This window comes from Euprymna scolopes, chromosome 4 (genome assembly GCF_053919585.1).
Source record: "Euprymna scolopes isolate OS-2025 chromosome 4, ASM5391958v1, whole genome shotgun sequence".
Taxonomy (NCBI): Eukaryota; Metazoa; Mollusca; class Cephalopoda; order Sepiida; family Sepiolidae; genus Euprymna; species Euprymna scolopes.
In genome coordinates, this window is record NC_136485.1 from 167,624,897 (window position 1) to 167,651,342 (window position 26,446).

At 35.4% G+C, this 26,446-nt stretch overlaps 1 protein-coding gene across 2 annotated transcripts in view; it reads left to right on the forward strand.

Annotated features, from left to right (window-relative positions):
* Positions 1 to 26,446, forward strand: part of LOC145270085 (organic cation transporter protein-like) — an 84,425-nt gene that overhangs the window by 44,456 nt on the left and 13,523 nt on the right. For both annotated transcript variants that reach the window (XM_080125687.1, XM_080125689.1), the window contains exons 2-5: positions 13,199 to 13,425; positions 18,531 to 18,761; positions 20,988 to 21,190; positions 21,883 to 22,341. In XM_080125687.1, the coding sequence (XP_079981813.1) occupies positions 13,199 to 13,425; positions 18,531 to 18,761; positions 20,988 to 21,190; positions 21,883 to 22,341 (1,120 nt within the window). The remainder of the gene's footprint in view (positions 1 to 13,198; positions 13,426 to 18,530; positions 18,762 to 20,987; positions 21,191 to 21,882; positions 22,342 to 26,446) is intronic.

Consider the following 26,446-nt stretch of genomic DNA (forward strand, 5'->3'; position numbering starts at 1 on the left):
AGGAGATAAGTCACGTGCTTACATCTTATTAGAAACGAATTGTACAGTTGATTATTCTCGTTGCAGTCGCGAATTGGGCCGATCGCATTTAAAAAAGCTCGGCATCTTATATTTTAATTTTCCTTTAACGTGCTCAGCGCCGAGATTTTCGAAGTAGAATTCTCTGAACGTTGTCGACAGCTGAGACATAACCAAAACTATGGATGAAGATGACCAGAAAGTTGACGGAGAAGATGTTGACGTAGATCAGGTACTGCGGTCGTTGAAAGATATCGGCAGATTCCAAATTTTTCAAGAATGCCTCCTTTTCTTCAACTTGTTTCTAGGGATGAATGTCTTGTCTGTTGTCTTCATAGGTAATTTTTAAATAATGATTTATTTCTACATATCTTTGTTTTCTTTCTGTTAGCATCGCCAGGACCGAATGAGTCTATCTTTTTAATAAAATATATTTCTAAAAAATATTATAGTGATCTCTAAACTTTAGATCCATTTCCATATATGCGAAGAATATAGTGTTTTCTTTTTTTAGTTTATTAATTACTCGGCAGATGAAACCTTTTTATGTGTTATTAAATGGCAAATTATCATAAATTATTTATTGAATCGTTTAAGTAGTTAATGTGTTTCGGCATGAAATGGAACTAAATGTATATAAATGTTTCGAAAACGTTTTACGACATATCGATCCTTTCGTGCCACTCATCATACAGTTATTATATAGAAGAAAATGCGTTCCGGTATTAAATGTAATTAAAAATATAAAAATGTCGTAAAAAACATATGACGGCATATCAACACTTTTAGTCCAATCTTCATATATTTATTTATTAAATCGTTTAAGGAGATAACGTGTTTGTCTATTAAATGTAACTAAAAGTGTGTATTTGTCGTTAAAACGTATGGCGGCATATCAACACTTTTTGGCTAGTAACCATACATTATTTATTGAATTGCTTAAGAAGATAATGTGTTTCGGTATTTAATGAAACTAAAAATGTAAGATTGTTGTAAAAAGATACATGGGTGCATGTGTAACCTGTTTTGCAAATTATGAATGTCTTGGCCATTGTATTCATAGGTATTTAAAAGAATTTTCATCTATCCCAACATATACTTTTCTATTCCTTGTAAAATCTTTTCATCGTTAAAAATTGGACGAGCCTATCTTTTTAATAAAAACATATTTCCTAAAAATTATATACTGACTTCCGCAAGTTACATCTAATCCATGTATGCAGACGATAATAATGTTTGTATTTGTTTTGTCAATTACTCCGAAAACCAACCCTTTTTGGCAAATTATCATATATTATTTATAGATTTGTTTGAGTATATGATATGTGTAAAATGTAACTGAATGTGTAAAATTGTTGTGAAAACGTATAACGGCATATCAACCCTTTTGGGCAAAAGGGTTGATATGCCGTTATAAGTTTCCATAACAATTCTACACATTCATACCTTAATTACTTTTACTTTTTTATAATAATGAAGTTTGGTAGATGCTAACAAGTAAACTTGAAAATAATATTTCTTATCTTGTCTGTTTAAATGCATGTATGTATGTATGTATGTATGTATATATGCATGCATGAATGGATGGATGGATGGATGGATGTGTGTATATATGTATTTATATATGTATGTATCGAAAGATTGGCTAAAAACATTAATCCATTCATCCTCAACTCGAACTTTTCTACAAGGAGGTGTCGCTTTTTTCGCCGATATTTTCGAAAGTCATCCCCTCTTTTCCATTGACTAGACTTAAGTTAAACATCCGCCACTTCTGGTTTGGCGATGCACGCAACGGCAAAGACGTCACTTTTTTTCACGTTCTTTTCCTCCTTCGTGGTAAGGGTTCGAGCCTGCCTGCCTACTACCACTTTTTGATTTTTTTTGCTCAACACACACATCCAAATATCGAGGCAACGCCGGGCACCAAGGCTAATATTCTAATATTAATCTCTTCTGTGTATGGACGCATAACCATCGGTGTAAGAATTATTTTATAATCTAAAAAATAAACAAAATGGATGAATTGAGATTCTTGGAAGCTACAAAATTAATTTAAAAAACGAAATAATTTCTACTAACGATTATTCTGAGAAATAACGCTGGACAGTACGCCATTAAACACAAGAGATTTGCACCATATCAAGACCCACTATAATACAAATTTCATTCTCATAATATTGACACAGTAGGTAGTTCGTACTGCAAAAAAAGAAAAAAGGAAAAGTTCTGAACAAAATTTTACAAAGGTGTTATTTTAAATTCTAAGAGGAAAACATTTGCAAACAAACATCATCCATAATTTCAGAATTAAAAACTAAGTTAACTGTTTTGATGAAAATAAAGTCTCAAGTGTGTATATTCAAAACAATCTAAGCATGTTATATTTATTAGTATACTTAAATCATTGAAATTTTTCATAATCTTCAAAAATAAAGAAATATAATAGTTTTGAATTTCAATAAACTATTATAAAACAATTCTTCTGTAAAAAGTTAAAAACGATAAAACTAAATAATTGTTGCATTTCTTGTCTCCCATACAATTTTGCATATCGGTAGCTTGTTTAGTTACTTACTAGCAGTTCAGCCCGGCTTTGCTTGAATTGGCTGAGTAATTTGGTAGAGACCGCAGAGGTCGAATTTGTTAAAACTTTGACCTCAACATTTTTTAAGGGGTCAAAATTGGGGTCAAAGTTGTTTTGGGCTCAAATCAAGTTAAAAAGTTTCATCAATGTCCAAGTAACCTACATCTAAAATTCCAAGTGTTTACAACCCAAATTATTATAAACCTATTAAAAAGATTTTCCCAAATCTCAATACCCCTGATGTCAAATCTCGATTCTGTAGATCGAAAATTGACAGAGTAGTTTGGTAGGGAAATGTACACACACAGAGACACACTGACAGACAATTTCATTTTTATAGATAAAGTTGCAGTTCAGCCCGGCTTTGCTCGGGCCCTATATACTGTTCATATGTATACATATATTAAAAAGTTTGACTCATGTCTAGGAAATCTACATCTAAAATTTCAAGTGTTTAGACCTAAAATTGGTAGAGGAGTTTGGTAGAGTCTGAAAAGGTCAAATTTTTAAACTTTTACCCCTTGCCAGCCAAATTTTCGCCCAAACACTAATTAAAAAGACAATTTCACTCTTATAGATATGTAGATTGACAAAACACTTTTTTTTATTTTATAAAACTTTAAGTGTTTTTATAATTATGTAATTTTTAGTTAAAAGGTATATAGTACTTTTAATTTAATGTCTTACAATTTTAATTGACGAATAATATAATTTATAAAACTCATGTAGTCTGTCTGTTTGTCCGTGTGTCTCCACATATTTACACTCTATTTCTTCCGAAAATAAAAGTCGACAGGTGAAACATAAACAAAACCATAGATAAAGATTACCGCGATATAAATATATATATATATATATATATATATATATATATATATATATATATATATATATATATTCAAAATCTTATCATCACTAAAATCTTGTTTCGTCTCGGATATGACGTCTTGCTTCGTTGGTATTTTGTTTTGCGATTTTATCGGTCAACACATCTGTCTTTATTTTATTGTAAAATATTCCCATCGCTAAAATCGAACAAGTCTATCTTTTTAATGAAAATATATTTAAAAAAAAAACATTATATACTGACCTCAACAATTTAGATTCCTTTTTATTCAGTAAAGAGCTCGTACAATGTCTGTTTTTGGTTTGATAGTTACTCAGCAGATGAATTAGGGTTAAACTAGCAATTCACCATATATTTTTTTTTTTTTATAAAAACGTTAAAGGAGATAATGTGTTCCGGTTTTTAATTTGACTAAAATGTCGAACTGCTTTTAAGAATTTTGTTTATTTAATTATTTGAACTATATTCCTCATCTTTTAGTTGTTGTTTTCACAACGTTTCGGCACATTATTTCCAATTGTCGGGTCCGTACCGATTGTTATATTGAATTAATTACCAATTATTACTGAAAGCAGTCCCGATGTTCTATAATTATTGCTAAACGACATGGAAAAATGGCTTCACAAATGATAGATAAATTAAAATAGCGGTTTCAATTTTCGATTATCGGTAATTCTTGGAAGTATTCTGAGACAAAACTTAACTAAAATCATTCCCAAACTTATAAATTTTAAAGAAAATCTATTAAGCCGTTTCGGAGTCTATGAGAAATTCACTCACACAGACAACGTTGCATTTATATATATCTATATATCTATAAAAATGAACGTGTCTGTGTGTCTGTCTGTGTGTTTGTGTGTCTCTGTGTGTGTGTGTCTGTCTGTGTACATTTCCCTACGCAATAACTCTGTTAATTTTTAGTCTACAGACTCGAAATTTGATATACAGGGTATTGAGATTTGGGAAAATCTATGTGATCGGTTTTCGGGCAGAAATTTGCCTGTTAAGGGGTCAAAGGTTAACGATTTAACCTTTGAGAACTCTACCAAACGCCTCCGACAACTTTTTGTCTAAACACTTGAAATTTTAGATATACGTTCCTTAACATGATTTGAGCCTAAAACAATAAATGTTTAGGGGTTAATATATATATATATAATATAATATATATATATATATATATATATTAAAGTTATTTAACAATCAGCTGGTATGGAAACTGTGATTATAGGATTTACAAAATATTACTGGCATAACTGAGTAGATATCCGGGTCGGCATATTCATGGAGATGTGGATTACCCAATATACAGTTTGGATCTTATTACCTCACTGGTTTAAAGAACAGTCACCATGGATTTTACCGCGCAATTTGGATCTAAATTTTTATATCCTTTTCTTCAATTTCCCTTGCTATATGACTTCTGATTAATCAATTATTTTTGACTTTGATTTTCCATTCTCACGGACTTTAATAAATAAGGTTCATATTTGCTGATATTTTCTCCTCTGAAGAGATGGTAGACATCGAAAGCCTATAGGATAAGGAGATACAATTTCTAAAGTATTCTTTGTCTTGCTTAGAATAATAAAAATCTTTGATATGAAATTCAAATATTTCACTTCAAAAAAGGTTTTTAAATTCATTGAATCACTATAATTTAAGGCCCCTCTTCTAATCACAGTGCCTGTGACCGGATATTTCACACAGAAATAGTACTATGCCAACACCGAATGATAAAGTACGGAGGCCCCCATTAGTCATCGTCAAGACTGACGGACTGCATGATGATATATATATATATATATATATATATATATATATATATATATAAAATTTTAGTCATTCAATAAATTAAAAAAATATGACGTGAAATGGTTTCCATCCCAGTTGATTGTTTACTTTTATTCTGAAGTATATATATATATATATATATATATATATATATATATTATTATTATTATTATTATTATTATTATTATTATTACATTTTCACCCCAAACAAGGCACATTGCCACAATGGAATTCCAAAGTCTAGCGATTCTGGGGAAGAAACTACTGGAGTAGAAAGATCTTTTACATCTAGGGATCTCTACTGTGTGGGGGTGAGATTTAGCTGCCTGTCGGGTTTGTCGAGGGTGTTTACGTCGTGGGGACACAAGTGTTCGCGGTTCCTCAGAGCATTCTCCATTAAAATACTTGTAGAACAGGCAGAGGGATGCAACATTTCGTCGATGGAACAGAGGCTGAAGCTTAGATGCCAGTTCAGGGCATATCAGATTGGCGACTCTCTTTTAAACCTTGTCTAGGAGCGAGAGACTAGTAGCAGATGCATCAGCCCAAATATGACAGCAATACTCCATACATGGGCGAATGGTGGCCTAATAGAGGTACAGGATACTTTCGGGTGTTAGTAATTTTCTAGACGGAAACCACTAAAAAACGCATCGAAGCACAAAAACTAGGAACTTGAGACCTCTGGAAAATCTACAACAGTGTAGTAAATAATGGGCAATCAACAATTCCCCCACTACTGTCTGGTGTTGAACGGGCTTGTCTAAATCCATATTGTTGGTCAGTCAGAAGTTTAGCATCTGTAAGGTGATGGACTAGAGCATGGTTAATTAAGGTCTCAAATATTTTAGCGAAAAATGGGAGAACGCTAATAGGACGATAATTTAATGGGTCCGTTCTTTCGCTAGAATTCTTGAATACTGGTACCACAGAAGCATTTTTCCAACAGCTCGGAAAGCAAGATTCATTAAGGCATTTGTTGTAGAGTTTGGAGAGAACTGGAGCACTTTTTTAATAGCACAGCTCGGATGAGATCGGGTCCACATGCTTTGGAAGTGTCAAGGTTTTTTATGATAGCATGCACCTGAGGGGGTGATTTTCAGATCGTCTAGCGTGGCGTCTGTCCGCATAGGAGAGTCAGGTAGGGGTGGTTGAGAGGGTCCAGTGTGGAGTTTGAGGCAAACCGACTGGCAAGCATATTAGCCTTGTCGGTTGCTGAGCAAACAACCTCGTGATTGTTGGTTAGTGGGGGAATTGTTGATTGCCCATTATTTACTATATATATATATATATATATATATATATATATATATATATATATATGTGTGTGTGTGTGTGTGTGTGTGAATTGAAATGTATAAAAAAGAATACGAAAAGTATAAAAGCTTAACTTTTCTTTATTCGTTTTCAATTGGTGACGTGCAGGAATATAAAATAATATTATGAAAAAAAAAAAATTAAAAAATACTTCATATATATATATATATATATATATATATATGTGTGTGTGTGTGTGTGTGTGTGTGTATGTGTGTGTATGTGTGTGTGTATGTGTGTGTGTATGTTAGGTTGGTGCAAAAATAACGTCGTTTTTTAACGTTTAATTTTAAAATATCATAACTTCTTTTATAATATAGTTTATTCATCGGAATAAGAACTATTAGAATCGACACATTTTTGCCAACGAAAGACACGTTTATTTATCCTATTAGCATAGAAATGGTGAGTTCTGGAAGCGATGAAGTCATTGAAGGCCGATCCGTCATAATCTCAGCTGTCAAAGCATTTTTCCCCCAGGAAGTTGTCGAGATGCTTGAAAAAATGGCAATCGGTGGGCGAGAGGTCTGGTGAATATGGTGGACGAGGCAGTGTCTCGTAGCCCAATTCGTCTAGCTTCTGCAGGGTCAGTTAAACAATATGCGGGCGAGCGTTGTCATGGGGAGAATTGGTCCCTTCATATTGACCAATTTCGAGCACGTTGGAGCTTCTGATGCATTTGGTCAATTTGTCGGCAGTACTTCGCCGTAATCGTTTCGCCCGGATTCTGTGATAGATGAGACCGGCCGCAGACCACCAAACAGTCACCATAATTTTTTTTGGTGCAATTTCGGCTTCGGGAAGTGTTGTGGAGTTTCTCCATCATTCAACCATTGTGCTGAACGTTGCCGGTTTTTGTAAAAGGATCCTCTTCTCATCACAGGTCACAATCCGCTCAAGAAATGGGTCGTTTTTGTCGCGCAGAAAGAGCGCAGAAGACACCTGAAACAATGAGTTTTTCTTGATTAACGTTTAATTTATGCAACATCCATTTATCCAACTTTTTAACTTCCTTATTTGCTTTAAATGGCGAACAACTGTTGAGTGTTCGACCTCGAGTTCAATAGTAACTTCTCGTGTGGTTTTGCGAAAATCGGCTTAAATTAAGGCTTTCAAATATTCGTTATCAATCGCAGTCGGCCGGCCACGACCGTCTTCATGTTCAAATTTCTCGTTACCATTTCAAAATTTCTTGAACCACCGTTTTGCAACATGTTCGCTAGTGGTTCCTGGGCCAAACCCATCATTGATATCACGAGTTGTCTCGGTAGCTTTTTGGTCTAGTTTTAAATGGAACAAGAAAATCGTGCAGATTTGAATTTGTCCATGCTATTTGGTTAACCTGGAAATCCTTGCAGAAGCTTTTAAAATCTCCTGAAGTGAATTGTGTGACATTGTCTGACACTAGATAATCGACCACACCAAACCTAGCAATTCGTAAAGAGCACTGATTGTAAAATTCGTCGTTGGACACCGGAATGCCTCAGGCCATCTTAAAAAACTCTCTATCACTATTAAATAATAGTTTCCCTCCAGTGGACCTGAATCTACGTGTATCCTTGACCATGGGTGATCAGCTTTAGGCTAAATTGTATTGAGGCGCTTTTGCAGCCAATGCGCATCCCTAACACGATCTTACCGTGCCTTCTATATGTCAGTGTCTATGGTCTTCAAATAAACGTAGGACCTCACGAGGCTCTTCATTCGAGTAGCCTCATGGTACCCCGTATGGAAATCCTTTGGGATTTTCTTTTGTAGTGTAGTTGGGATTGCTACCGTTTCTCGGCAGAACAGTAGCTCATTGCACATAGAATAAACTTCAGCCGCCGATTCACCTGGTTGAATTTTTTGTTTCGTTTCTTTGATGAAACTACCTTCTTCAACCTCCCTTATCATATTTTCCAAAGGAACTGATAGTCCATTGATCGTATTACACAGTATTTGTGTATAGTTCTTTTCGCTTTGTAGTGACGCTATTACTGTGTTTTCCAGCGCTTCCCTTGATTTCGGGATTAATCACGACAATCCGTCTGCATGACCTAACTTCACAGATGTAAGAAATTCCATACTGAAATGGTAATTCAGTAGAATAGTCCCCCATCTTTGCAGTCTGTTGGCTGTGTAAGTTGACAAACCTTTTTTTACAACCAAAGATGGTTATAAGCTGCTTATGGTCAGTTTGTAATTTAAATTTACGACCGTGTAAAAATCGGTGGAATTTTGTAACCCCGAATATGAACCCAGTGCTTCCTTTTCGATTTGGGAGTAATTCTTTTCGGCAGGCAGTAAAGTTCTCGACGCAGGGGTGATCGGCTTAGTAGACCCATCCAGCATCTTGTGTAGAATTCATGTCCCATAAGAACTTGCGCAGGTTCCGGCAATAATCTCTTGTTCCGGGTTGAAGTGAGGCAGGGATAAATCTGACGTTAGTACATTTTTTAACTTCTTATAATAGTACATTCAATGGCGCGCGCAATTCATACATATCCTTGATGAATGTTTGATAATAGTTCGCGATCCCTTAAATACTCTGCAATGTAGTTACATTATGAGGCTCTGGCATGTCTTTTATAGCTGTGGACCTGTCTGGGTCGGGTTTCCTCTCGTCCTTATCTATTATATGACCCAGGAATTTAATTTGTTCCAAAAGAAATTCGAATTTTGCTTCCTTCAATATGAAGTTGTATTCTTTTATTCTGTCCAACATTTGAAATACATAATCTCTGTGTTGTTCAACACAATTTGACTACGCATAAGAATATCGTCAATTTGAGAAATCCAACCCTCTTAGTAAAGTATTGATTACCTGTTGGAAAATTGCAGGTGCTACTTTTATGTCAAATGCTAATCTATTGAATTTAAAAAGTCCTTTGTGCGTTGCGATACACAGAAGTTTCAAGCTATCTTCCTCTTCTGGTAGGTACGCCTCGCTTAAATCTATTTTGGAAAACATTTTTTCCGCCATTTAACTTAGCGAATACTTCGTCTGGATTTGGTAGCGGATAGTGATGGTACTTGAGCGCTGTATTCAATCCGGTAGAAAAATCCGCGCTTACACTATCTCTTTAGATTATTTTCACGTATACAGTGGCGGCTGCCAACTCACTATAGTTAATAGGGGTCAAAATCCCAGTGTTAACTAGTTTTTCCAATTCTTCTTCAATTTTTCTCTCAAAGCAAACGGTACGCTCCGTGGCTATTTTGAATATAGATTTTACTTCATCCAGCAATTCGAATCTTGTTTTTATTTTTGTGCAGCATCCAAGATTTTCAGAAAAAATACTTGGGAAAAATATTTTGAGATCTTTTTTTAGATTGCCGATTTTACCGTTAGGTTTTCGACCTTGTGACAAAAATCACTCATTGGCGAGTCACATAATTCAAATTCCTGAATCCAATCAGTCCCGAATAAATTTGTTGCGTTCCTTAGAACGAACACTTTTAGCTTTTTTGTCGTTCTTTTTAGTGACACATTAATAACTACCTAACCCTCCAAATTTATTTTTTCATCAGTTACCGATCTTGCGACTTTATTCGTCTTTGTCATCGTGGGCTTTCCTATTTTCTTCCACGTGTGAAAAATTATAATCGATAAATCCGACCTTGAATCGAGTTGCAGTTTCACTGCTCTATTTCTGATTCTCGCCGTATTTCCCTATGTTCTCTGTTGGTGAAAGGCGCATTTTTGCAGTTTTTACGTAGCTCTTTTTTGCTACTTCTTTTCTGCAATATGAACCCTTATGCCCTGCTCGCTTGCATAGGTCACATGTTATTTTCCTTTGGTACTGACATGCATTGTACCCATGAAGTCCTCCACATTTGCTACAAGGGGTCCTAGGATTTTGTCTATCCTGATAATTTTGTGAAGGGTTCTTTTTGCCTCTTCTTTGGTAATTGCTGGCGGGCGGGTGTTCTGTATTTTTGGAGCGTATCTTTTTAATGTGAGCGATATCTGTTTCCTCTATGTTTCGGGAATCTTGCTTCCTTGTCACGAACCGCTGACAATCTTCAGCCAGTTTCTAAAGCGTCAAATCAGGTTCTAATTCCAATTTATTTAGAGCACGAGGTCTTATGTCGGTGTCTTGTGTGGCTATCAAACCTTGTGCAAATATTAGGCATTTGAAATTGTCCGCACTAAATGACGATCACTTGAAATCGTCACAGTGCTTATTAACTATAAACGCAAAAGTCGTATAGTCCAGACTCTCCTTATGTATAAGATTAATGCACTTTCATCTTTTATAGAAAAGGCTTGTCTTTTGACAGTACAACTCCATTAAGAGTTTGACTGCGTCGTCAAACGACAATTTGTTGGTTCTTCCTGGTAAAATATAGTCCACGAATTTGTTATGCTCGGATGCACCTAACTTCCGTGGCAATAAACTAAACTTCTTTTGATCGGTCCATGAACCGCAAATCTCCAATCTTCTGAAATATGCCTCAAACGTTAGGTCATCCTCAGGAGCATAGTGGCATGTCTTAATAGCTAACCAGATCGCATTTTGGGTTAAAGGCTCTACAGGTGTCCTCTCCGTTGTCTTTATTTATTAAACGTGTTATCAAATCCATTTTTTTATCTGACTGGTTGAGTTGCTGTAAATGTAATATCTTCAATTCCGATATTTGTTTGTTCATTTCTTTCTTTTCTCTTTCCTGTTTTTCCTCGAAATATTTCACTAAATTTAACTGCTTCTCATCCATCTGTTTTTTATAGTCAGTTGCTTCTCGTCGTTTGGTTTCTGTATTGCCAATTGTTCTTCTCGGGACCTTCTTTCAAGTTCTAATTGTTGATTTTGTTGGAATTTTACCATTTCCAACATATGTTTTGCAAAATCGTCCATTTAGTTTTTTGGAAGATTTAGAATTACTTTTTTTTTTTCAGAAACAACACAATTCGTTGATTTACTTTTCAATGGTATCAACTGTAGAGAAAAAAAAACCTTTACAAAATTCGTACCCGGGTATTTAGCGAATATTTCTTTCATTTATTTATTTCCTCGTGTGGCAATTTTCTTGAGAAAATAATTCAGCGTTTGCCTTTATACGGATAATAGTAGATTTAGTTTGCCCTTTTTCCAATTTTTCTAACGTATAGGTACTGGGTTCAATTACTTGTTGATCCTACACATTTTTTCCTCTTTTTTTACTTTAAAAAATTAGTTATTTATCTGTGAAAGAGAGTTTATAGCATTTATTTAATATTGGCTATACTTTTCGATTTCTATGCGAAGAGAATATCATATTTTTTCATTAACACTTTATTTGTGTCGTGCTTAGCAAAATCGTGTTTTTTTTTTCTTTTTCGACGTGCAGTCCATCGACCAGAGAAATGTTTTAATTGTGGAATACTCGCTTTAACCAATAAAATAAAATATACTGTCATTTACTTGCTGTATTTGCGTGAATTTTTCCCCAATGCTAATACCTTTAAACCATAAGAAATATTAGCCAGGCATGCTTTTTAGAACGCCAATTTTTTTTTTCAACATTAGTTGCATTTATAGAGATGACAAAAAATTGTTTGTACTTACTTAAAACTTTGTATCATTGATTCACTAGTAGTAATTGTCAACGCAATTGTTTTATGAGTTCTGTTTTTACTCGAACTTACGCCTGTTGTAGCTTTTTTAACAGCAAGATAAGGCTTTTGACGACGTCTTTGTAAAATCCTTGTTCGGTAAAAATTGTTGTCCTTTTTCGAAGTCTTTTTTTTCGTGTTTGTACTTTTTACGATCAAATGTTAGTTTTTTCCCCCAAACGCTAACAAGTAGTTTTTCCCGTTCTTCACCGAACTTTTGAAAAAAAAATTTGAACTTTGGGATTTCCAAGAGTGTAGGAAAAAATTATTTCAAATTTCCTCGCGTGTTCTTTTTTCTCGAATGAGAAATGTTGTTTTCCAATGACTGTATTTTTTAGAGTGAGTTCTTGCCTGAATATTGGTCATCCAGTTGTTTTAGATTGATCCGGGAAGTTCTTGAATCATCCTCGTCAGCCAGTTGTTGTAGACCCGTGCTAAGGATCACAAATGAAAGAAACCACAAGCAGTGTAAAGTGTACAAATATAATATGTATTTATCGTAAATAATACAGAAGCCACTAAAGTGGTATGAGAGGGACGTGTTCGTCGCATATCGGTTAAACACAGTATGAATGTCTTCATCTAGTCTCTGAACCCTGTGGTATTTATACGACTGGTTGATTCCACTTAGTCATCAAATGGGGGGTGACTTACTTTCAACCTTCACCGGCAAATTATGAAAAAAATTATTTGTATATTTCATTATTAAAAATTAAAAAAAAAGTAAAACACTTAAGCGGAACAATTTTATTTATTTATAAAGTAAACCAATTTTTAAAAAATATGTTCAGTTTTATTTATTTATCTATGTTTGTTTTGTTTATTTTAGGAGTGTAGAAAATAAAATGTATAAATCTACTTAAAAATCAACAAAATAAGAAAACAATTCGTAAGTTGCCGATAAAAAATTGGCCTTTATGGCTTTGTTTTTATTATTTACGCACGCGCAGAATTTTTGAAACCGGAACTGGACGATTCCAATGCCCAAGCAAGACGATTTGAGTTTTATATTATAATAGATACAATGTAATTATTTTGTTTCGTTTTCTTTCACCAGGTTTCATTCCCGATTACCAATGTCGCCCGTACACCAACAACAGCGACGACAAATGGCCGAAGGATTTACACCAAATGATGCAATCAAACCAAAGCAACGTGACCTTGGAGTATGGTGAATGTCACGTGACTGTCCTGACGGACGGGCAACCTTTAACTAATAAAACCTTTCCTTGTCCTAATGGCTACTTGTACAGCCGACCGGCCGAGTTATCTTTTATCACAGAAGTGAGTAACCTTATTTTCATGGTTGTTTTATTTTACGGCACATCAACCTTTTTGATTTATTCAATTCCGAATCAAGTAATTTTTTGAAAGTGTTTTATGTTCTTTATATATTCAAGTATTTATTCATGGTGTTTCGTTTGACTGAGAAAAAATGCTGTTCTCGTTTTAGACACTGCAGGAAAGGATTGAGTTTTGCAAAGAAAAATAACCAAGCAATAAAATAAAGTGTTTTATACAAAGAGGTTATCTTATTATTGCAGCCACTCGAGTATAATGAGTGTGCGGTAGTCAATGGGACAATATCGTAGTAATCCTTAGTAGTGGAAATTTGGTAAATTGGATTAATTAAGGGGATTTGTTTATGTTGGACTTGAAAACGACCACATTATTATTAGATGGAAAGCAGGCAAACAGGACAGCTTTGTTCATAGAATCTACGTTTAGGTTTAGACACAGATAAAGAGTAAAGAAAATTATTGATTGTGGTTTCAACTAGACCAGTGTTTTTCGGCAAGCTCAAGTGAACACTTGCCATGAAAATAATGATAAAGCAGAGACAGGCTTGCAATATCTCTTCTGTGGGGAAGAAGTTGCATGGAAGAGAAATTTAATTTAATTCAAGGGCAGCCGGCTCAAAATGGTATGACAACACAATTTGGCTATTTCTTTTCTTTAATTATCTGCTAAAATACTTTATCGTAAAGAAGGGTAAATTTGATTTTCTTAAAAAAAAAATGCATTCCATAAGACAATGGTGGAAAATTCCGAATTCTTTAGATTGAACCCATTTGCGTCTGTGCAACCCATCGAATGTTATTTCTTCTCGGATTGCCTACCAATATCTAACAAAAATACTTAATTTCCTAGATCTAACTTTAAGCTTTGGGGTAAAAAATATGAGCTCAGCCATAGGCCTAATCAAATATTATACCGATAAGAATACAACCATCCTAGATCTATTTTTTACTGTATGCAGCTAGAAGATTTTTCAGTAACTCATCTAATAGTAACTCCCAATTCAATAACGATACTTTATGAAATTCGAGTTATGACGTTTCATTATTCATTTTTCATCTTCATATGTGTAATTTTTAAACGTACAATCGTTGATTAAAGACAAAAGGCTCCAATTCGCGTTGGAAAACTCCGTCAGTTTTGCCAGTATCTAAAAATATTCCCCGAAAAGACCCGCCTTAACCACTATTAACAATTTCACTTACTTTCTATCTGTGCCTAAAAGCAAACGACAATTCCATAAAATAAGTTTCTTTCCTTAATCTACTCCCTGTGGAACACATTACCACGAAGCTGCTTTCCAGCTTACTATAACATGTTCCCTTTCAAGTCAGACGTAAACAAGTTCTTGCTGAATCGTACTCTAAAATAAGCGTACTCCTTTCTAATTTCCACCGTCATCGATCCCCACGGTGCTATCTCACCTTGCACTCATTAACCCTTATCTTTGCGCGGATAAGCAGTGAATCGTCAAAAATAATGAAAAGGCGGATTACTCAATATGTGCAGAAGTATGTCAAGAGAAATTGGACTGAGAGACCAACTACGTATTACATAAATTGTATGAACAATAAGGAGAGTCTATAATGAATGTTGTATAAAGAAAGGAAGATAAAACGATTTAGCAAACTTGTTGCCATCTTGACAGCTCGGATAAGAAAATGAAAGGATCGCGTCACACTTTTATATGGGTGTATTATTACATGACTAAATTAACCAATGGTTGGTTGCTCAGATGTTGGTACCGTAAACTGCATTTTTCGCTTAAATATTTATCATTCCAACACTACTATGTACTGCTACGTAATCTTTTTTTTTTTTGCGTTTTTTTTTTCAGTGAAAGCTGGTATGAGACAAAGCAGTCTTAATAATCTGAATTTAAAAAAAGCCTCTAAATTAATCATGGTGATATGTTTTAGTAATAACAATATTTATAAAATAAATGAAAATGGTTTAAAATTCAACTTTTACAAATTGGTAAAATCTTTTTTTTTTTTTTACACAGTGATCACCACTTATCAAGGCCCGGAAGCCACTCAGGGATAAGGGTTATTGCAAGTACATTACGTTAGTGTGGAGATTTGATGAAGTATTTACTTAAGGGGCGGTTCATTAGGAATTTGTTAACGTTGGACTTGAAGACATCTAAGTTGTAGTCCGGAAGGAAGCAGGCAGACGGAACAGAGTTCCACAGGCGTGCAGTTCTAAGAAAGAAGCTTTGTTAATGGAATCCGCGTTTTGATTTAGGCACAGATATAGAGTGGGGGAAATTTTTCACAGTGGATTCAGCTAGACGGGTGTTTTTCGTGAAAGATTGGCGAGGGGGGACCAGGGATTGGAGTTCAGACGAGCACCTGCCATGAAAATAACGATAAAACAAGGATAGGCTCGCAACGTCTCTTCTGTGGGAGAGGGGTTGCAGGGTAGAGAAAAGGGCATCCCCCACTAACCACGAAGTCTATTTTGTACTCTGTCAAGGCATGATAGGCTGTTTTTGGCAGCTCCTGCCCAGATATGGCAACAGTACTCCATCCTTGGACGTACTTGGCTTTTATATAGATAGAGAATTGCATCAGTAGTGAGATATCTTCTCGAGCGGTAGAAGGGTCCCACCATCTTTCCAGCGACCTTGGCAACAGACTTGATGTACGTGTTCCATTTCAGATCAGGAGTAAAGGTCAAACCCAGAAGCTTGTCAAAACACGGGGCCTCACCCAGACGAGAGCCATCCATCACAATTGATGCCAGCTGGGGATCAGAGCGTTGATCATGTAAGGATAGGAGTTTGGTTTTGGATGCATTAAAGGTAACCAGCCACATCTTCCCCCACTGAACCACGCGATCGAGATCATAGGAGAGAGAATCAGAGAGAACTTTGTCATTTACAGCCTTTGATGTGTTGCCGTAGATGGTCGTGTCATCAGCATAGATGTCAACGAATGATTTAAGTATGTGTTTAGGGAGGTCATTGATGTAGATCAGGAAGAGAGTTGGGCCCAGGATTGACCCCTGAGGGACTCCAGCATTTATATTGCAGGCCTCCGATTTTTGTCCATCTACCACTACTCTTATGAGCCTATCGGAGAGAAATGATTTAATGATTGAGAAAACATTTCCAGTTATACCGTAGCTGGAAATCTTGTGAAGTAGACCCTTATGCCATACCTTGTCGAAGGCCTTTGATATGTCAAGAGCAATTGCCCTAGAAAGGAAGCCTTTGTCAAGAGATTCACTAATCCTGTGGGATATAACCGTCAGCACATCTGCGGTAGATCTTGCAGAGCGGAAACCATATTGTGTGTCACTAAGAAGGTTATTCCTGCTGAGGTCGGTGACTATTTCTCTATTTAATATGGATTCCAGCAACTTACTCATAACACACAGGAGACTTATTGGTCTGTACTGAGAGGAAGAGGACTTATCACTTGAATTCTTAAATACAGGGCATACTGATGAGGTCTTCCAGGGGGTCGGAAAGCACTTCTCCTTAAGGCAGCGCTTAAATAGTTTCGTAAGTATGGGAGCAAGTTCTGGTTGAAGCTTTTTTAACACTATAATTGGGATGCCATCAGGGCCAGTTGCTTTACTGGAATCTAGGTTTTTTATTAGCTTCGCGACCTCATGCACGGATATTTGTATGTTACCTAGCTGTTCTGTGTTATAGGAGGAAATATGGGGAGTTGATAGCCTTCGTCGCATAGGGTAGAATTAGCTGCAAAGTTCTTTGCAAATAGTTTGCACCAATCTGATATATGAGATGATTTAGATATTTTTGATACGTTATTTCTTAAGATTCATGAAATTCAGATGTGGGCTGAAATGAATGACGAATGAAGTGTGTTGGGCAGAGAGAGAGAGAGAGAGAATAATAGATAGATAGAGAGAGAGAGAGGGAGGGAGAGAGAAGAGAGGGAGGGAGAGAGAAGAGAGAGGGAGTGATAAACAGATAGATAGATAGATAGATAGATAGAGAGAGAGAGAGAGAGAGAGAGAGAGAGAGAGAGAGAAAGTGCTAAGTAAATGTTGTTATTCAATTTATTTTCAGTGGAATATCATGTGACAAATCAGCTTTAACAATCTGAAAGAAAAAGTTCTAAATGAATCATGGTGATATGTTTTAGTAATAACAATATTTATACATTTAATTAAAATGGTTTGAAATTCAACTTCTACAAATTGGCAAAAACTTTTGCACCAACCTTATATATAATATGAGATGATTTAAAGATGTCAGATACGTTATTATTTTATAAACTCCTGACGTGGACTGCGATTAAGGACTATTGAAGTGTGTTGGGCAGAGGGAGAAAGAAAGAGAACGAGAGAGAAAGAAAGTCTAGACTAGCTGAAAACATTATCAATAATTTTCCACACTCTTTATCTGTACCTAAACCTAAACATAGATTCCATGATCAAAACTTCTTTCTTAGAACTGCACGCATGTGGAATTGTCTCCCGTTTTCCTGCTTTCTAGCTTTCTATAATATGGTTGTCTTCAAGTCCAACGTGAACAAGTTTCTGATGAGCCGTTCCACTTAAGTTAACAAATTTACCGAACTTCCATTACTATCGATTACTATATTGTCCTTTTGACTACTCTACACTCTTTAACCCTTATCCTTGAGTGGCCTATCGGCCTTGATAAGTGGTGACGTCTATGTAAAAAAAAAAAAAGAACGAAAGGGAGGTAGATCATTCTTTACTCGTTTAATATGCCGAGATTTACACACCGAACCAGAACGTCTTCTCTTACCAACTCATAACGTCGACAATCACACGTAATCTTATTTTAATCTATCCAAGACACAAAAGAAAAATAATAGAAACGGTATAAATGAATTATGTCGTTTCAGTGGTAAAACCGAACAGAGGGAAGGTAAAACGATTTAGTAAACATGTTGCCATCTTGACAATCCGGACAAAAAAAGAGAAAGTGACTGAGTCACACTTTTATATGGGTGACCACGTGACTAAAGCGACCAGCAGTTGACTGTTCAGGTTTTACTACCTTCCACAGTATTTCCAGCCTAAATATGTATAATTTAAACATTACTATCAAGTGCTACGTAAACGTTCTCTTTTATTTTCAGTGGGATCTCGTATGTGACAAAGCAGCTCTTGGTGCTTTGTCACAAACCTTGCTGACCATAGGAATGGGAGCTGGTGCCGGCTTCGTTCCAAATTTTGCTGACAAATACGGACGCAAGCCCGTCTTAATAATTTGTTTGCTTGGCATTTGGGCTTCCTCGTTAGCCCTGGGATTCTCTCCATCCTATAACGTATTTATGGCGTTAAGATTCCTGATCGGATTTTTTCAGCAGGTAGGTCATTGTGAAAATTATCATATTGTCAACTTAAATACTGTTTCCTTATATGTTTGGAAAAGACAACAAATGATGCAAACCTTCGTATATATGTATCGTCACAGAAACGATCGTATGCCTAGAGTACTAGTACTACTATTTGACATTGAATTCTTAAAATTGATATAAATGAATATTTCATAAATTTGTTTGTTTCAAAACGATTATATATATATATATATATATATATATATATATATACACACACACAGAGAAAGAAAGAAAGAAAGAAAGAAAGAGAGGGAGGGAGGGAGAGAGGAGAGAAAGAAGAATACCAATTTGAGACTGTAAAATATGAATTTATTATTCGACAGGATACTCAAATAAAATATATGAAAAAGTCCTTAATCCGTGAAATTTCAAAGAAATGCGTTCTTCTCAGCAGAGGAAATATATTAGTAAATGAATATTATAGCGAAGTTGTGAATTTGCTTGTACTAGCATTAATTGAAGCAGCACAACATAAAAGTTATTCATAAATGCAAAGCAACTTTTTGTGCAAAGAGTTCATAAAATAGGAAAAATTATAAAGAAATAAAAGGGTAAATTAAAAATCAAGGATTAAAAATCCAGATAAAAATAAATGAAGAAGTCGAGTATTATCAAGACAAAAAGATGATAGGATACAATGTTCTCATAAGAAGAATCCGGAATTATACTCTTGACAAATAGATTCAAATTAAAATAAAAAATATATGCGTAATAATCCAAAATATTTGTAATAATCCAAATATGTGTATTGCAGGTAGAAAAGTCAGTTTGCAAAGTCGGTCGAGGAATAAAAATTACTTAAGTTCGCTAATTTTTTTATTTGCAGACAATTCATCTCACATGCCCGTAATTATGATTTTAAGTGAATGCGGAAAAACAAGATTTAAAACAAACAAACTAACAAAAAACACGGGAATAAATTATGACGGAAAAAGAAGTAAAAAAAAATAGAACAAAAAAAAAAGAAGAATAGAAAAAGATACTGAGCGTTCTCGACATAGGCAGGTTGACCTTGGAACAATTAGATTATGCGTCAAAAATCGCTTATTCAACAGGAATTTCTCATCATCTTCAACCTCACATTTCTACAAAAGTAACTTCAAATTAACAATGTTTCGAGAAGGAGTAAGAATTTTCGAAAGAAATTAAAGCGATATAAAATAACATGGTCCACTGAAGAAAAAGCATATAAAAATAAATATTTTTTTAATTTCGTGAAAAATATCCCACTTAGTATTTGAATGAAAGAGTACGTAACTATGATAAATGTGTTTATATATTGTTTTTTTTTGCTTGTTAAAAATACTAGAAATTAGTTTCTAAGTAAAAAAAATCGATTCGCTTTAAACTCATGTGGAATAGTTTCTGTTTTTACTGATTATCAAAATGTAATTTTATTTTTAAATAATACGCTATTCTTTTTTTATATTTTTAATTCATATTAATTTACATTTATAAAGCATGTGTCCAGTTTAAAACAATCCTTTTGACTTACGTGTGATTCGAACGCTGGTTTAACTTCGTAAGAATTACTGCCCTAGTATTGTTTATTCTGCCTATTCCTTTGCTGTTAACTAATCATAAGCGCACGAACAAAATATCAATGATGGCATCTTATTATCACATTGGATACTCTTTATATATTAGATGTTCTTTATATAAATGAGTCTCCACTTATCAAGGCCCGAAGGCAATTGAAGATAAGCGTTTGAATAAAGTCAGGCGTTGTTTGTACTCTTTATCAGTGCCCGGTGCAAACATCGACAATACAATATCATTGTATAAAACCATGTAGTTTCCAAGTCATATATGAATTAAATCTAGTAAAACGTTCATTCACTGTTTATGAGTGCCTGATGCGGATGAAGTCCCACAATAATATTGTATGAAAGCCTAGTACAAAATTATAACCACGATTGGTTTCATCTTAATATTGTATTCGAGTAAAGTAGTTTAATCTTGGTATAGGGCTTTGTTTTTAACACATATCAATCCACACAGTAATTATTCTCATCATTTCAGCCATATCAACAGAATGGAACATTATGCCAATATTTTTCAATTTTATTTTTATAGGAACTTGGAATTCAAAATATGACTCGATGATAACATTTGTTTCCATTTTGTTTTTATAGGGACTTGGCATTCCAAATATGACTTGATGCTAATATTAGTTTCCATTTTATTTTATAGGGCCTTGGCATTCCAAATATGACTTTATCATTGGAACTATTTCCGACGGAACACCGAGCATTTATTAACATGCTGTGCGGCAGTGGGTGGTGCCTTGGGTGCTTTTTGCTGACGCCTCTCGCTTACTACCTTCAGAACCACCGGTGGAGAACCTTAGCAATCGCAATCTCTTGTTCAGGAGCGATGGTTCTATTAGACATATTGTAAGAGAATCTATACATAAATAGCGGTAATCGCAACATCCATTATAAATGTAATAAGCGTGACAAAAGTGGTTTATATTTGTGCATATGTTTGTGTGTGTGTGACTCTTTTATTCGCTATCTATATCTTGCAGTGTGACTCTTTCTCTCCAGTGTCTGTTTTCTTTTGTAAGAGATACGTTCCAAAGTAATGCCTCCTATTTTTTATTCTGTTTGAATGGATCAGAGTTGATGTCAAATTGCATTGCTATGATGACTGAACTGATGGATTCGTAACCTAAAGCTTTCATTTGTCTGTTGGAGATATTGACGGTGTGAGACTCTAACAGAGCAACTCATGGCATGGGCGTACGTTAGAAGCAGATATGCATCCTTGAATTTCTGGCAAAAGTGCACTGAGAATAATGTAGAAAAATAAATTTTAGATTAGAAAAGGTCGCTTGTTTTAAGGGTACCACTCCCGTCTTCGTAACTCCTCAATGTTTTAATTTTTGGAGTTAAAAAATAGGAGGCCTTACTTTTGAAATGAACTTTGTGTATTTAAAACAATTCTTGGACAAATTATTTTTATTATCAGAAAAAGTTTTAAATAATAAAATCGAATATCTTTCCGATATTTTTATTGAAAAAATTGTTTAGATTATTGTATAAAATCTTCATTCAACTAAAACGTCCAGATTTTTTCTCCGCAGATTTCTGGAAGAATCTTTACGGTGGCTTTTTGCGAAAAACCGTTTGTCACACGCAAAGAAAATAGTCCGGCGAGCAGCCAAAATAAATGGAGTTGATTTCAATGAGATTTGGCAGAAATGTGTAACGAAGTCGAACACTGAACTTAAGACAATGTCAGATAAGAATCATCTAACAGCACCACCCTCACCTCCACTACAAACAAAGCAACAACTTGTAGATGAGGACACCGAAAAAAATGATTTCTTTCTCCCGCCACCGCCCCCGTCACTTTTGTCCACCATCGACAATCCTGATGATCAAAAAAACGATCTGAGTGCCAGTGAAAACCTGATTTCAACCCAGACTCACCCCATGAAGAAAGCGTCGATGTGTTTCGGGCCACAAAAGACAGAAAGTGCTCTGAATCTTATAACCAGTGCTATATTACGATTCATAATGTCCATTCAAATATTCACCTGGTAAGTATTTAACATCTCTATACACTCTTAAATGCTCTTGTTCTAAATAAACGTTTAGTGTTTGTTAATACAGAGTTTCTTGACTTAAAATAGAAGCAGGGTTGTAAAGGTTGATGTTTACAAATTCTACGATTCTGTACGCTTGTGTGCACGTTGTCCGCGTATACACCATCCTAAATAAAAACAAATAATTTTATTTTGATAATCAGTATTAATGCTGGAGTCCCTCAGGGATCCACCCTGGGCCAAACTCTATTCATGATCTACATCAATTATCGCCGAAATTACAGCCTAAAATCATTTGTAGACATTTATGCTGACACACTGCCATCTATGGCAACACTTTAAAGACCGTAAACGACCAAATTCTCTCTTATTTTCTCTTTTCTGATTTTGATCACGTGGTGCAATGGGGAAAGAGGTGACCGCTTAATTTTAATGCATCTAAAATCTAGCTTCTATCTTTACATCATCAACGCTCCGATCCCCGTCTGGCATCAATTGAAATGAATAGCTCCATGTTTTGACAAGCTTCTGAGTCTGACTTTTACTTCTGATCTGAGATAGAACACGTACTTCAAATCTGTTGCCTATGCTGCTGGAAAAATGGTGGGATCCTTCTACCGCTCCAGTAGATATTTCACTGCTGATGCAATTCTCTACCAGTATAAGAGCTAAGTATGTCCAACGATGAAGTACTTTTTCTACATTTAGGCAGGAGCTGCTGCATTGACAGAGTTCAAAATATACTTCGTAGCCTAGTGTGGGATGGGCTTTGTCTCTTCCCCGCAACATCTTTCCTACAGAAGATAGGTTGCGAGCCTCTCGCTGTTCTATCGTTATTTTTATGACAAGTGCTTGTCTGAGCTCCAATCTATGACCTCCTGGCTTGACTTTCACGAAGAACACTCGTCTAGCTCAAGCCACTATCAATAATTCCCTCCACTCTTTATCTATGCCTAAGACTAAACGTAGATTCCATGAACAAAGCTTCTTTCTTAAAACTGCACGCCTGTGGAACTCTGTTTCGATTTCCTGCTTTCTAACTGACTACAATATGGTCATCTTCAAGTCCAATGTGAACAAGTTCTTGCTGAGCCACCCCTTAAATAATCCAATTTACCAAATTTCCACTACTAACGATTACTACGATATTTTCCCATTAACTTCTGTACACTCATTAACCCTCATCCTCGATTGGCCTCTGGGCCTTGATAAGTGGTGACTTCTTTATAAAAAAAATCAGAAAACTCTTATCCTTTAAAAAGCCAATTTTTTTCTTCAAAAGACCAGTGGAACTCAGTCAACCCATGTCAACACTGAACGTCTCTCTACTAGGTATTTATCTCTATGATATCTATCTCCATTTTCTCAAACACAAACATTAACGAACGCACAGAAACACGCAATGACTGCTTGAATCCTTTAATGTCGTCTGCTGATTTAAAACAACTCATCAATTGAAGTATTCCCAACCTTTATCATTCGGCTATTTTACTAATAAGATAAACAAAGAACATTGCCTCTAACATACAGTTTTCAATGAATTATGATTTATTTAATTGAGCAGAGAAGTTTTGATAACGATTTTCCGACCCATATAACATATAACTATTAATTAATCGATTTAGACTTTTTCAATTTCTCAGCTAATGAATCCTCATTGTTTGTATAAGAACTCTAAAATTAACCACAAACATTCTATGATTTTCTTATTGCTGAATATTTTTTGTGAATATATGCCTTTTCATTTTTTTTTTTTGTTTACCGTATGACAATGTCTTCCGTTTTCTTATATTTGATTATAAAATCCCAATGGTATTATATTGTGAAATAAAAGATCTCTATGAATCCTATAACGATATGTAAGCAAAAGAAAGACACCCAAACACCAAGAGCAGCCACTGATATGACAGCAGCGATACATAAGCGACAATGGTACCGACCTGTACTTTATGATATTCGATTGATTATTAACGACGCATTAAGTTGTCAGAAATTATGCTTTTTGTACCCGTCGTTCCACTACGATACACAGTTCATTATAGTAAAAAATTATCGGACAAAACACATTGCCCATAGCCAAGGTCGTTTTTAATGTGGGGAAAAACCAGCTATTCCAAAAGGGAGCACTCTGGCAGTGTGCAAAAATAAAATTGCCTTAGTATAGAAAGGTTTCCCCCTCCATTGACTAATAAAAAATTTAACTTGGTTGCAGCATCAGAGCAAACACCACACCCCAGCCAACAGGTCGACCGAGAGTAGAGTTACGCGTGTGCTCTCTACTCAACGACAGAAATGTCTGGCTTACATAGTGTCAGAAAATCCAAACTATCATAGATATAGGGGTGTTAACTACCCCCAGAACACCTCTTCCGAAGAATCATTTCCCCGATATATAGTTTTCTTTCTCGGGTCAGTTTCCTTTTTCTGCCGGAACGACGTATTTTGGTACTAGTTTGAGGGGTTTCCATGTCAAATGCATCATATAATAGGTCCAATGTCTCCTCTTCTAGCTGAGTTTCACTTAACTCGTTCGAAGTGCGTTTGCGTATCTGGTTCAGGTATTTCTGATGCGTGGAATGTGGTTTCTCCACCATGTAGATCCTGTTCTTGATTGGTTCTTGCTTCCAGAAAGTATTATTATCTTTGTGCATCTGGAAGAATATTTTTCTCCCGGCACGTAAGTCTTGTTGGGAACAGTTGTCTCTGTGGGTTTTACCTGTTTTGGCAATAGTTTGTCGAAGATTGGCCGTATTTTTCTCACGAACATCACTTCCGGTGGAAACATCTGGAATGGTGTATTCTCGTTAGGCGTTATGAGGTACACCTGAAGAAATTGTTGCAACGCTTTACATGGAAGGGGACAGATCTCGTAATTAAAGAAACAACGTAAATAAGTTTGAAAATGATATTTGTTAAAAGCAGAAGCTTAGAATTGAACCCAGTAACAAAAATTTAAAATAATACATATCACAATCCTAGGAATTAAGAGCGATTGTCATTGTTCTTGGAAATAACTAGATATATTAATTATGTAAGAGTTAGGTTAATGAACAATGCAAGTAAGAAATAACGATAAACAAATAGGTTATATATCGAACAATGTGAAGTTAGGAATTTCTTTGTTTACCAAAAACGTGTTGGCATATGTGTATGTGAATCCACGTGAGGGAATCACATCGTTAGGCACATTTTTGATGAGACAAAGAAAGCGCTTACAAAAGAGAGGGTTTGAAGTTAGGAGAATCAGAGAGTCATAGAGAGTTGGAGAGTCAGACGGAGAGTAAAGACCGATTAGTCAGGATTGAGTCGAGAAGAGGAGAGTTAGCGGAATCCTCTTCAAATCGAAGACAATATAGCTTCTAAAAGGTTTTGAATTTCTCATCATATCATCCGGATAGAATAAAGTTCTTCATATATTCTGTAAACCTTGTCCTCGTTTGGCGTCTTTGAGACATGAAATGTAAAGTATGTTTCAGTTATTATATATCACGCAGTCCACCATCTTATAAATGAACTTTGTGTAACACCCTTCAAAAGTGTTAGCTGTCTGTTCCCATCATCATAAGTAATGAATCTGCCCTCTATGTTAAAAAGAACTTTCCCTGTCGTATCTCTCTCAGCTCTTGTAAAAAAATGAAGTCCCCAATAATTGTCATCATCGTCGCCGTGTGCGCAGATATGTTAATGTCCCATCCTTCCTATTATGTCGTCCCCGTTATTCATGCCGTCCCCGACATGTATCTGTCAAGAGACACCGAAATACACACAACCCTATTTAATACTATGAGGTAGCACTGCCCATTAGGTGGTCCCGCATAGTTCACGTGTATCCGTGACCATAGGTAGTCAGCTTTGGGCCATCGGCTAAATTGAATAAATGGTGGTGCTTTCATCTTTTCTTCAATACCCGTGTTCATGTTTTTCCAGTGCACGTATGAACGCATTAAATTTTCATTCTGGTGGCGCCAGGGTGTCCTGTATGACAATCTTTTAAAATGATGTAAAGATAGAAGCTGGAACAACTAATCTCTCTCCCGATATAATAATAATTGATCGCATGTTGAGAAAATCTCTGCTATTTGTTTATCAGTCTCCAGTT